At 37.7% G+C, this 14,443-nt stretch overlaps 1 protein-coding gene across 2 annotated transcripts in view; it reads left to right on the top strand.

The window, feature by feature from the left end:
* Positions 1 to 14,443, top strand: part of CRIM1 (cysteine rich transmembrane BMP regulator 1) — a 170,789-nt gene that overhangs the window by 56,207 nt on the left and 100,139 nt on the right. Inside the window, exon 1 of one of the 2 annotated variants that reach the window (XM_053974048.1) lies at positions 13,588 to 13,970. The exons of the other annotated variant lie outside the window; for it this stretch is intronic. Coding sequence (XP_053830023.1) covers positions 13,958 to 13,970 — 13 coding nt within the window. The 5' untranslated portion in view covers positions 13,588 to 13,957. Of the gene's footprint in view, positions 1 to 13,587; positions 13,971 to 14,443 lie in introns of those variants that run through there. 2 annotated transcript variants of the gene reach the window in all.

Raw genomic sequence — 14,443 nt, 5'->3', positions numbered from 1 at the left:
AAATGTTAAATTCAGATGAAAAACTAATGTATTGTTTAGAAAATGTGATTAACTTTACTCATGCTCATTTGGAGCTTTTCTCATTTCAAGCTGTAGTTGATATGAAAAGTTTAAAGAAATTTTGTCTTCAGTTTCTTGAAACGTTTTATGGCTGATGTTTCTTTAATACTGTCTTGATCTTGATTGTACATTTGTTCTTGTTATCCTTTACTTTTTCTCTGTACTTTATTTTGTTAGGAAAAATCCTATCAGAAAAATAGTATCAGTTAGCATGTAGTGTTTGAAGTGTTGTCCAGTCCAGTGTTAAGCAGTTATTGCTGCTGTTGTATTAATGCTAGAAAATATAGGAGGTTAAAAAAAATCAATTACTCATAGCATATAGGGTGGTGAATCATAATGGATACTATTTGGTGATGCTTGTGTCTTGTTCTTTTAATGAGTTCTGCAGACAGCTGTAGTACTGTTTTATATGTTAAATGATGAGTGGTGTTGGTTTTACAGTAAGAGTGGCTAAGTGGCGACTTACATTTTTTGTGTTTGTTTTTACATGTCTTGATCAAAAAAGTCACTTAATACCAGTTAGAGACTAAGCGTTATCAGTACTCAAATTACTGTTATATCATCGTTTTTATCAGTCTTTTTGGCTGATATTACAACTGATTCTGGCTAATTGAATTATGTTTTAGACAGATGTAAGACTTGGGGAGGGATGAGATACTCTTATCTATTAAAGCTGACATGGTCAATGCACAAATACCACATCCACACAGTGAATGTAGCTATTTGGTGTCTGTGAAAGGAATCGTCTGTGTGTTAAATGTCTGATGTGAAGATTTTTAGAATCCCATTACACAATTATGTTTCTTTGCTCTGTGTGGAAAGATCTTTGCAGTATGAAGCTACATACTGCACATTTGTCAGAAATGTATCTTGAAAACATTTTTCACTATTAGAATGAAGGCTGAAAGTGGTACAAAAATTGCCTTTGATGCATATATTTTCAACCTCACCATAAAAAACTGATCAGTGGTACGAAAATTGCCTTTGATGCATATATTTTCAACCTCACCATAAAAAACTGATCAGAGAGAGAAATGGTAGGTGTGTGCTTGTGTTTATCTGCAGTGTTTGACTTCTTAGCGAGCAACAGGAGTGATTTCTGTTGCAGAGAAACTGATAGTGGGCAGGTGGCCAAAACTGCTTTGGCTTGCCGAGAAGCCACTGAGAAGCAGGATGCTGAGCGAGTCCAGCTCAGGATTGTTTTGGGATATAAGTGAGCATGCAGGTGTGCCAGCTTTCCCTCTGCTCCGTACGAAGCCATGGTGCCAGCTGCCTGCAGCAGCGGTGTGGGCGGTCGGACGCCTTCCCTGGCACTGCCTTCGGGTAGAGATCTGAGCCATGGCATTAATCCTCTTCTGTTTACTCTGCCTTGCACTAAGGGAGAATTTTCGCATTTACTGCGTCATTGAATAGAAGCCATTTACACAGTATGATACTCCTCCTCAACTTTATCACCTCGTCCGCTCCTTTAAACTTCTCCCAAACTAGACTTTTGTACATCTGATGGTAAATGTTCTTCATAGCACAAGACCTTTTTTTGACATTGATTTGACCTTGAGGCAGAATTGTGTCAGTCTCTTCAGCTACCCAGTTAAATTGTCTGATATTCTAGTCAGCTCTGCATATTTTGTGTCACTATCATCATTAAAAATTGCAGTAGAAGTTAATTTGAATTTTTCTTCTCATACGTGTGCTTTTATGGACAAACTGGATGAGTTCATTGCTTGTTTGGTTCTGGCAGTAACATTTAATGCAGAAAGCATATTCTTGGAGCAGGCGTGTGAAATGCAGCTGAGGGTTGCTTGTGGGGCAAAGGAGGCTCTGACCTGCATGCAGGTTTGTTTTGATGTGTTCTCGATTCACGGCTTCCAGCATGCTTCTTAGCACCACACTCTGTGCCAGGCTGATCAAAACATTGGCTTTTTCACCATTAGCTGCATCCTTTATTTCTTAGCTTCCTGTGGCTTCTGTGGTGCTGTTGATCCCGTCAGGAGGCTGAGCCAGGGAAGTTTGCACAAGGAATGCCTGTGGTCAATGCCAATGATTCTCTCTATGCAGCTTTGCCTGTTCGAAGAACAGGATTATTCTCAGTCTTTGCTGTGTTCTGCAGTTGTGCCGTTCCTCATGATCTATCAAACATAATTAACTCTTCCCAAATTTGTGCTACCCCTGAGTAACTCTTCTGTTTCCAGAAAAAAACAGTGTTTCTTGTTCGTTTGCTTTTAGCCACTTCAGTGGTGTTGCCCAAGGGAGGCATTCTTGGTGTTCTCTGTAGGCCCAGTGCAATAGCAAACACCTTTTCTTTTGAACACAGTAGAGGTTTTTTTTGATTGATCTTTATGTTTGTTTCTTTCTCATCTGCATTTGTGGTGATGCCAAGAAATTAAAATATGAAGAGATTTGAATACTCTAGAAATATATTTATCAAAGAGACAATAGCATGTTTTTTCTGAAGGTACAGGTCTGGTAGCTCTTTCTTTTTCCCAATGATCTTTATGCTTCTGATTTACTGTTAACAGTAATAGGACAAAAATCTACTAATATATTTCCTAGCTGTTGTCAGTAGCAGCAGATATATTAATAATATTGTAGCAAATTCAATGATGATTTTAATGAGTGGGTTTTCCATAATGTCATAATGTTCTGGTTATTTTTTGTTCATATGTACACATGTGTGTGTGTTCATATATATAAACATAAACTATACCTACAGACACATCTGACTAAAATTTCATAATGTGATGCAGCACTGTTACATAACCTTTCTAAAGTAGCCCATTGCTTCTGTAAAATTTCAAAGAACAACTGCATGTACTTCCACTGTTGTGCCTAGTTCAGCATGGTCAGAAATACCTAGGGTAAACCAGTATGCTGGTGATAAAAATACACTGGTAATGGTAATGGAATAGAGGTAGTGTCTGTTTTACAGACATACCCCAAAGTTTAATAGGCTTAAATTAGTAATATAGCAATTGCTTTTTTTTGTTGTTGTTATTGTAATAAATTATATTTAGCTTCATTTATTGTACAGTAATATTAAGGCAGGCTTCTTTATGTGTAATGAAGCTGCTATATGGTGATGCTGAAGGGATTATATATCCAGGATTAAATATGTTTATGTTATAAGCCATGGGCATTTCCAGTTCTTTGAACCTCTGTTTGTATAAACAGGTTGACAGTTTTATTGATTAACATTTGTCTTTGTACAAGATTTAATAATTTCTTCACTTTCTTCCATCCTTGTAATATAGAGTAGAATATTAAACATTGTTTGTATGTAACATTTGTTTACAATTTGAATTAGTAAAAATTTTTTCCGGATGACTGTTTGTATATTGCATTTACATTTGTACATATATTTTCTTTTGCTATTTATGTATGAAGAGCTGTTACAGGCCATGCATATGAATAATTTTGAAGCTTTGATTTTTATCATTAATCAAAAAATTTTTGGCAAAAATATTTGAAGAATAAGATATAACTTTACAACACAGGAAAAATAATTCTAGGACAAAATGAAACTCCCGAAGTAAAATGTAAAAAAAAAAGTTTAATCTGAATAAGCTTCAAATGTAGAATTTTTTTTTCTTTTGTACCATTTTGGCTTGCTATTCCTAAAGAGTGGGAAAAAATAAAGACTATCTTGTTTGAAATTTTTGTTGCAAAAATTTCAATTTAACTTGATATTAAGATGGTGACTTCTGGTATGAGCTTGGAAACTTGGTTCAAGTAGGCTGATTTGATTGTTCCCATATCCATAGAAACTCTAGTGTGTCCATGGGATGTTTATAGCCTCTGTTGCTGGATGCAACAAAGAAATAGCATACACATGGTGTAACATCCAGCCAATTATTTCAGGTCTGTGTATTCTTTCTGCTCTTTGCTTGTTTAGTATTACAGAAGGTATTTCCATACTTTTTTCTTCTCTAATAAAAACTTAGTTTTTACCATCTGATATTAAGGAACAGCCCTTCTTAGTTATCATTCTTGTCTATTGCATTTTTACTTTTTCAAAGAAATTGCTGTGCTTTATACTTCATTGGATTAGGGATTTTACTTCTGCATTCGTACATGTGCATAGTTGCTTCCATTATATCATGCCTGGTACTGTAACTAAACCCATAATGTAATGGGGAGGGTGCATTTAGTCTTAAAGTAGTCTCTTTCCTTTTCAGAGTTACAAATTAATTTTCTTGAAATCTGATGCAATTATGTCAAAAGCTTCCTTTTTAATTTATGCTTCTAAGGATCTCATTTATGAGCACTGTTTCTCTATGTATTCTCTTCTTACTACATTTTTTCTTGTATCAGCAATAATGAGTCTTAACTCTGGTAGATTTGGGCTGGAGCCAACAAGAAACTACTTCAAAAAAAGGTAAAAAGGAGTCCCAGCAGACAGAAAATGACACAATTCTTAGTATTTGTTGCCAGCTAGGAGTGTAAACTTACAATCTTTTACTTGTTAGGGTGTGACTGCATGTGTTTACTCCTCTGCTATATGATCTCCAGGGACTAGCTTGTAATGTAAAGTCCTTACAATTAACTTACTTCTTTTTAAGAGCACAGTGTTTATTCCATGGTTGATGGAATACCTCAGGTGCATTACGTAACCTTAACAACCTAGTTTTGTTTGTAATAGTTATGGCTTTTATTCTGTCAATAAAAAGTTCATCAGGATGTAATTTCACATCATTTTGTGCTGTTCTGTGAAAATGTCTTTGTATGAAAACTGAGTTGACTTTCTCAGTTATATTGCTGGTGTTCTGCTGACTTTTTGAGGAGAGTAAATGTACGATTGCAGGCTTGCCTTGCAAGTTTGTTGCTGAACCACTATGGCTATTATAAAGTACTTATTAAAAGTGTAGCATTTTAACACACTTCTCTCACAAAGCATGGTCCATATGTGTAAGCACAATTGATAACCTTGCTAGCATGATATCAATGAAGTCAACAGAACCAGCAGCAACTAAAGTTACCTGAATTTTGGTGGGTTAGGCTGTTAGGGCACTGTTGTGGTTATTTTTGGTACAGCTGTGCTGTGTGTAAAACATACAAGTACACTGGGTGTTTAGTTCTCTGTATGTTAGTGACTACATCAGGACCCTGTTTGTGAAACATGCACCTGCATATTTCAAATTTAGCATTACTAGCCTTTCAGTTATATTATTGTCTCCAAAAGATATTTCAACAATTACTGGGTTCTGGTACATTTTAATGTTCATGATTTAAAAAAAAACTCTGAAGAACTCTGTACCTCAGATATAACTTTGACATTGATGATTTTTTACTTGGAGATAACCAGTAGGGAATCTGTATTCATTATATGCTTTCTTTTACCAGCTGTCTTTTTAGTTTTTGATATGACATTATCTATCAAAATAGACACGGTTTATAGTTGGCCAGGATTTAAACCATTCAAAAAATGTTTGCAAAAGTTCAGTAGAGATTTAAGAAAAAACTTTTCCATCAGTGGCTTTTGGACATGAGAAGGCAAGGGAAGATTTCATGCAGTCTTGTAACTCTGTGTTGTCAGGTGTAAGGATTGAAAGCAAGGACAGACTTTTGGGCTCTTTCTTCTCCCCTCAAACTTGGACAGTGCATTGGAAGGAGGTTTTTTGAATTAAATGGAATAGGGATGGAATCTGAGGAAGGGGAGGGAGGAGTATGGAAGAGGGCTAGGCAATTAAACTTGAGCTGAATGAATGATGAGGGAGACAGGATGGAATTTAGAAAGGAAGAACTAGAACAGTAGGGGGAGTGATAAGGGCTGATATTTGAAGAGGAGGTAGGGAAGGAAGGTATGCAAAGGTTTGTGTTTTTGTACTTTCACTCTCTGCAATTCAAGCTTGGAATAATTGACAGATTTAATGTATTTACCATTTACTTACCAAGTTAGTTATGTCTTGAGTCACTGTAATGGTGGTCCAGATAGAAATTAATGACTTGCCCTGCCTTACAAAGTATTATCACTAGAAAATATTTGCAAACATTGTAAAACCGTGGTGAATTTAATAAATCTCTTTCTTATTCATTAATTAATACAACTCCAAATGATGCATATTTGTATTCTAGTCTAAAAATAAATGCAACTTCCTAAAAGAAGTGTTGTCTCACAAATCCTTGAATTCGTGTGGTACATGTGGAGTTACATTCAAAAGGATCTGTAAATACATCTTGTATTTTATATGGTTTTTATAGTCTTCCAGTTGCTGTCATGGAGTAAAATGTTTCTGCATTCAATTATTTACTAGGCAACTGTAGTGGGGCTTGGAAATGCATAAACTAATGTGGATAGAGTTAGTCTGGAAACTGAGTTGTTAGGGAAAACATTCTGCTGAAAGAAAATATGATATTTAACTAAATTCTAATTCTCTTTGAATATCTCAGAATAATCAGACAGGGTTAATCTCTTAAAGAGCTGTACTTAAAGGTGGGTAAAGCTGTGTGAATTCTTGTGTGCAAGATAGGGTACTATCTTGCAAGTTGACTTCTGATGTTACCTTGTGCTAATTTAGAACGGGAAAGACCTGCTTTTCTCCATAGAGTTTGTATGGGACTGTGTTTTGGATTTCTGATGAAATAGTTTTGATAACATCCTGGTGTTTTAGGAATTGCTAAACAGCAATTTGGAGTTGGGGCCTTTTCTGCTTCTCATGCTGCCCCAGCAGCCAGTTGTCTGGGGGTGCACAACAGGGACAGCTGACCCTAACTGCCCAAAGAAATAATCCACACCATACCACATCATGCTCAGCAACAAAGCATGGGGAGAAGGGGAGAGGCTTGCCAGCACTGCCTCTTCTCTGGGACTGGCTGGAGTTCAATAGGTTGGCTGTTGATGAGCAGTTGTGGGATTTTTCCATCATTTGTGGTGGTTTGGTTTTGTTTTTCTTTGAGGAGTTTTGTTTTTCTTTTTATACTACTCCTTTTTCCTTATTAAGCTGTCTTTATCTCAACCCATGAGTTTTTGCATTTTTGCCCTTCCAATTCTCTCCCCATCCCAGTGGTGGGTGGGCAGTGAGCCAGCAGCTGTGTGGTACTTGAACTGCCTACTGGGATTAAACCATGACATAAACCTTCACAAATGAACTGAAGTTATCAAAATGAAGTCTTGAAAAGTTTGGCTGATTGTTTGCTGAATGTTTTGAGTTAATATGAAGTAGTAATCTAATCGCTCACATGCTTTCAAGATCTACCAGTGGCATGTTGTATAGATTCTTCTATACTTTATGCTTTAAGGGTTTGCTTGCTTATTTGGAGACTTCACCATATTTACATTAGGTTTGACATTTTGCTTCTCTATTTCACTTTGACTTCTTATTCTGGAATCTAAAGTATTACAGAAATTATTTGTTTGATACTACTGCTCATGAAGTTGAATCACTGTAGCGAAGTTGAGACTGCAGTGAGCCTGCTACAGTTGAAATTTTTCTGCTCCACACATACATATTGAAAGATGATGTTTGGGTGTTGTTTAATATGCATATTATTTGGTTTTTAATATACAAGATTCTAGTGTCTTGTCACTATGTCCTCAGTGTATTTTCTTTTAAAGTCCAAGCAGTAATTATTTTCTGTTTAAAAATAAAACTAAAAAAAAGATTTTAACTTTAAATGAGAGAAAAAAGGATTCAGTATTCTTGTTCCTCGGTGCATTCACCATTTAGTCTTGGTCAATCTATGTATAAAAATACAAATATATTAATTAATACACTAGTTATGTTGTATTAAATAGTCTAATAATGTTTAAATATATATAAAGCAAATCAGTACTTAAAATCTCTGAAAGATACAGAGGTATTAAAAAATTACCAAAATAATTTGCATTTTGCACCACTATTGTAAAATAGATCATTATTTTTACCTAACTGTAACATGATAGTGTTATTGAAGCACAGAAGTTATGTAGCTATAGCATCTGAGCCTTGTTAGCATAACAAATGTCACCCACTTACTGCTGGCCACTGTACAACTTTATTTTCAGATGATTACTCCAGTGCTATGTTTTGTAATAATAGCTGCATCCACAATTGGAGTATCTACATGACTGGTGTTACAGGACAAACACAGAGCTGTGGCTATGGGCATGAATGCAAGTGTATTTGTTTTATTCCAGTGTTTGTCACAACCAAGTCTTTTTTGGAAGCAAAGGCTTTGTAGTGGAAATGAAATTATTTCTTTTTGAAAATCTTGCACTCTTAATGTTGAGTTCTTAGAAGAAGAGAAAATGGTACTGCAGGCTAGTCATTTGTGTCGCTAAACAGAGTGTAGGTGTAAATAATATGTATCTGTCTAGTTATTTTGTGTGGTCATTTTGATTTACCACGTGTGGTAAACCTCGAATGTAATCAAAAGTTTGTGATAGCTGAACTGTGGTTATTAGTGAAGGTGGGTGTGTTTAGATGGAAGAATGTAGCCTGTTGTATGGAAGTTTGGTATGTTGGGACTGGCCTCCTACTTGAGCTGTGGTAAACATGGCTGTGGTCTTTTCAGACCCATCTGGACAGGAGTGGGCATCTGAAGAGAGACTGCAGTGAGTGAAGATGCAGGACATGGTAACTCCTAGACTGTGCCACCCTTCAAGGTGTCGGATTTTTTGCTTGGAAACAAATGAGCTTCTAGGATAGCTTATGTTTATATTAAATATTTAGGGACAAATTAGTCTTGGAGTTGAGGGGAAGAGTACTATTGTTTCTCCTCAGCTGTTATTCAGTCCAGCACACACCCTGCACACCATCCTCAAGTACTAGAAATAGCAATGCTGAGATGAGAGGGAAGGTTGTCATAGCTCACTCTAATGCTTCTGGCACTATCCCCTTATGTCAAATCAAGTCAGTAAATTATTGAAGAATATATGTTAACTCTAGGAGGAAGCTTATTGGCACATTAGTGTCTATATGACTCTCTCAACTAATGAATTAAGCTAAGTTCAGGATTAATCTTTAGATCAAGGGCAGAAAAGAGTATCTAATCTGACTCTGTGGAGGTTATATTGCATACCAAAACTGTGAAGGGTGGATGACAAAATACTAGGCAGGATTGTTTCCTTCATAGCCCAAACAAGCTGAAGTTCCTAATAAAAATAATAAATACTTCTCTACAAACATAGCAGTAAATGCAGTTAAGTACGCTGAAGATTTCCTCTTCTTTATTCAGGATTTGTCTACTAGAAGTAAAGTTGAATTTAGGTCACAGTTGCAGAGATGAGGAGTGCATAAACTCCCCAATGCAGTAGCAATTTGTGGACAACATTAATTTCTATTTTTTGCAGTGCATAAGCCTGTGGTACTCCTGAGTGTTTGAACAGCTTCAGGAGACATAACTGAGATAGATGGAGGATAAAAACCAAATGCAAGGTTAAAAATACATGTCTTTGAACTTTCATTTATCACATTTGTTGGCCATAAACTTCTAGCTCCAAAGTAAAATAATTAAAGATTTTGAAGTTTCTGTTTGGCTGTTGACAATGATGGGATGGAAAACCGACCGTAAAACGCTTTACTTATGCTAAATAGTATACTATTTTACTATAGTAAAATGCTCCACTGGGACAGTATATTGCTAGTTTGTAGAGGTTGTTTTGCCCTCGTGAGAAGCTGATCGGGACAGAAGCGTGCCTGTGGCGGGCAGGAGCGGCGGTGTGTGGCGCCAGGGGCTGGCGGTGCGGGGCGGATGGCGAGCCGGCAGTGTGCCCTGGCGGGGTGGATGGCGAGCCGGCAGTGTGCCCTGGCGGGGCGGGGCGGATGGCGAGCCGGCAGTGTGCCCTGGCGGGGCGGGGCGGATGGCGAGCCGGCAGTGTGCCCTGGCGGTGCGGGGTGGATGGCGAGCCGGCAGTGTGCCCTGGCGGGGCGGATGGCGAGCCGGCAGTGTGCCCTGGCGGGGTGGATGGCGAGCCGGCAGTGTGCCCTGGCGGGGTGGATGGCGAGCCGGCAGTGTGCCCTGGCGGGGCGGATGGCGAGCCGGCAGTGTGCCCTGGCGGTGCGGGGTGGATGGCGAGCCGGCAGTGTGCCCTGGCGGCGGCTGCGGCCAACTGCAGCCCGGGCTGCGGGAGCTGCGCTTGCAGCCCGCGCTGCTGCACAACCTCGGCATCCCTTCTGCCACAGCTCTGTCTCGGAAGGAGCAGGGGAACACCGTCTACAGCCAGGAGACCTTTTGTTCTGTCGAAAGAAAAGGAAGAGGAAGAAGGGAAAGGAAGAGTTGATGCTGTCTTCAGCAGCCTCGTATTTGGCCGCAGAGAAGATGTAGGTATGTGCTGCACCAAGTTGCACAGTGGAAGAATGTGAAGCATCAGACATCAGCTGCAACAAAAACATGCCAAATACATGGTTGGATGTGGGAGGGATAAACTTCCCCGAGAGGAAGTGGAATTACGATCCTCAGGGTTGTCTGAACTCACCTGGATCTGAGCAATTGACCTTACGATGTCCAGCTGGACTAAAATTACTCTGCAGTTGGCAGACTTGAAAATCCTCACCAAAAGTGGTAGAACGTCTCAGACTTGCCTTGAAAGTTCTGAAAGTACTTGCCATGGGGAAAATGCTCAGAAATTTGACTTGGTGGCACCATTCTTGAGAGGAGTTCTGGACTACTTATTACCTGAAAGGGTTTGTTTTTCTCTTTCTGTATATGATGTCAGTTGGAACTGATAATTTCTGTGAGACATAAATATATCACAAGGTGGTACCTATGAAGCATTAATATATTACATAACCTGGTATGATTGGTTTAGCTGCTGTCTAAATCTCCTAGGATCCATTTGAGATAGCTTGCAAATTTACTCCATAGAGCTCTCCCTGCTGGGACAGTGGTTGGCTCATCTTCTGCCTTTTCTTAGAAAACACCTCCCTTCTCAAAAGATATGTTTAGGAGAGATTAACCAAAATGTCTTTTCTTCCATTCTTGTTTTGTTCTGATTAGAATAGCATGATTCTAGCAAACTCTCTAACTGCATATAGGTCTATAGCCTAGGGTGTAATGGTTAATTTAACGAAGAGAAATGGATACATAATGCTTTGGTTTAGACTGAATTTTGCCTACCGAGAACTGAGTGGAGTTTCTTTGCAAAACATCAATTCACAACTACTTGCCAGTGAGTGAATAGTGAATATGCATCTGTGTGACCTTCTTTTCAACTGAATCTATTCAAGGATTACTACTTCAATGCAATTTTTCTATGGAAGAAAAACTTGTCCATTTTTTTCTTGAATACTCAGAATTTTTAGCAGCTGTAAAGCATTTTCGGATACACACTAAAAAGTTGGGATTTTGTTTGGTTTGAGTGCAGTAGGTTTTTTGGTAGCACCTAAGAATCTTGACTGAAAAAAGGTGTTTGTGTGTTACACAAAGCATGATATCATATATAGAACAAGTTCCCTTGTGCTTTGAAGAAATTGTGTTGCTAAAAAGGATGGTAAAACTGGGGAGTGAAACAATCAAAATAGCTTGTCTGAATTTACTGAAACCATGAGTAGAAACTCAATCCAGTTAAATATGGTCCTGAAATTTGGTCCTAACTTTTCAGGACTTTGTTTCCATTGGAGTATCCTTTCTATACATGTTATGTGTCTCTTGGATTCAATACTTCGTTGTTATATAAGCGTTTCTGTTCCTTTGGTTGTGTTTTTGTTGATTTTCTTCTCCTTTTGTGATGCATTTTTTAAAAATTTGGTTTTGGCTGATTTTTTTTTTGTTTGTTTTTTTGTTAGGGTGTAGGGAATGGCTTTGTGGGGTTTTGTTGTCTGGGGTTTGTTTGTTTTTAAGTTTGCGCTCTTAGTTACCACATTGTAATGCACAGAACAAGAGAAGAGTATGAATCCATACAAGTACTTTTAAGTCCTTTCTAAGTCAAGCAGCTAAGGCAATTTATGCTAACTGAATATTTGTTCTTAAGTCTTGCCACATAAATAATTCATTTTGTAAGACAGTCTTTCTGCATTTCTTGAATGGTGCATTTACAGGTTATTTAAGCTTGTACTGTCTACTCTTATGTGATCTAACTGTTGCTTCTTTTTGTGGCGTAATAGAAGTTGTAGCTGAACTTGACATTTACTGAGCTAAATTTTTATTTTTTAACTGTTTTCCTGAAGTAGTTGGTGCCTAAATATATTTTAAATTATCTTAAAATCCACAGCACAATTCAAGAAATCATGTGAAATGGGAGAAGACCAGTTTATTAAAGGTGATAATTAAAATCCTGTTTTGTAGGACATTAGTAGGTTAAGTGCAAGAGATTTATTCAATTTAGCTTTGTTTAGTTTTAAGCCTTCACAGGTCATACTGCATGGGGAGGGTGTGCAAGTAGTAAGAAATTTGAAATAAAATTTTTAACTTTCTCCTATTGTATTTCAGTTCTTCTTTCTTTTTATGCTGGTGAGATTCTAAAGGCATGTTTCACAAGGCATGCAGGTGACAGAATTGACATTGTTGCATTGATGTATCAGTAATACTTAATCTCGTGTTTCCTGCTTGGTTATATCACAGAGACTTCGGATAAATGTTAGTAAGTCTTGATCCAGATTTCCATGAAAGCAAGTACTTACTCTGTGTTGAGAAAGTGCATTCATTGCATAGTTTGGATGACAGATTAGAGCAGAACAGAATTGCTTGATTGGCAGCAGTAATATTCATGTTTTGAGTATTTGAGCATACTCAAGCATGTTTTGCACCTTCTTTTTGCTTAAAAAAAGTTAATTTTGAGTTGTGCTAACAAAAAGTCTCCTTTAAAACTCACCTCATTAATATTGCCTTTGTTAGCAATTAACACCTACAACTGCTTTAACTAAAGACCTGATTTTTTTCATTTTTTCTCATTTATTTCTGTTGCTGCTGCTCTACTTGTGAGGACTTGTGCTGCTTCACTGAGGTATACTGTGGAGGACATATGTTAAGTGACATGTGAGATACCTCATAATGTAATACTAGATTGTATTTTCTCTGCTGTCTTTTCCTAGCCAAGTAGGGGAAAAGAGTGAAATCTCTGCTTTGAGATATGTAAGCATCAGTGGTTGTGCTATTTAATAAGGCTTTTTGGTGGCTTTTGTTTTCTGCTGTTATCTTGTTGAATGTCAACAGGATTTCCTGGTTAGCACTGCTCAGGCTTTGCTCACTTCTGCAATGCTTGGCCTATATGAAAGAATAAATTCTCAGCCTTCGGATTTCTTTAATATATTGTGTGAGTTTATAGGATCAGTGCAGTATCATGGTTGTAAGGATCAATGCATCTTTTGAGAAAAAAAATTCTCAGTGTTTGCTAGTAATCTCAACTCCTTTCTTCTAGTTTCATTAGTCTGTTTCAAGCACACAGAACTTTCCTTTTGTTCACAATAGCTCTCAACTAAAGTTCTGGTCTTGCTGCTCACATTGCCTACCAGGGTGTGTTTGTGAGGTAGAATCCACTGTCATTGTAGTATGAGAATGTACAGAGCCAGTTTCTTCCTTGGGACACTCCGTAGATATTGTTTAAAATTCCATTTGCTGTCTTCCCACTCCTAGGGTTTTTCCAGGCTTGACAAGGAGTCTGTCCTCACCAAATACAACATTGGTGTCTCTTGACTGTTTTAAGGATGCTTATAACTTTTGTGGATAATGTGCCATCTTCATACTTGACCAATTTATTTATAAGCCAATTTATTAATGCCTTGTCTCTGATCACGGAGCCACATACTCTGTAATGTGTGCTGCAAACCTTTATACATAGAATTAATGTACACTGATGTCTCCTGTGCCGTAGATCAAACTGAGCTTGATCTAAAAATTGAATGGCTTTGGAGGAGACTGAATCCCAAACTTGTGCAAGGGGTGCCATCATAGGAATCTTGCTGGAAATAATACTAATTTGCTTCACTTGGGAAGTGCAACTGTATCTGCAGTTTCCTGGCAGTAGCTTCTTCCATGTTGCATAATGTTCCACAATGGTATGTAACCTGCATTTTAGTGCTTGTAAATTTAATCTGCATTCAAGGTTTAGCCAAACTGCTCCAAGAGATTATACTAATCTAAAGCTTCTACATCTGAATTTCCTAGTTTGTTCTTTTATCAATTGTGTCGTGGAAGTTGCTGTGCAAAATGCCACAAATATGCTTCAAATATGCTTTTCCTTAGTCGTTAAGAGAAAGTAATATTTTGTATTAAGGTAGATATTTTCACAAAACAAGTGTGTTGCTGTGTGTTGTACTGATGGAGATGTACAACAGGAAAGACAGGTTGGAAAAGATGTGAAATAAGTAGCATTTGAGGTTTGCTTTAAAGAGGACATAAAAAATAAGTGGATAACTTAAGAGGAAAGGTCAATGAAGAAGAAAGAGTAAGAAAAGTGGAGGCCAAACAATCGAAAAAAATGTCTGAGCCAGAATGATTTGTGATACTTTTTGGTAGTTATGATTTAAAA

The sequence above is a fragment of the Vidua macroura genome, chromosome 3 (genome assembly GCF_024509145.1).
Source record: "Vidua macroura isolate BioBank_ID:100142 chromosome 3, ASM2450914v1, whole genome shotgun sequence".
NCBI classification, from domain to species: Eukaryota; Metazoa; Chordata; class Aves; order Passeriformes; family Viduidae; genus Vidua; species Vidua macroura.
The sequence above is the reverse complement of the archived record's forward strand: the minus strand, read 5'-3'. Positions and strand labels throughout refer to the sequence as shown.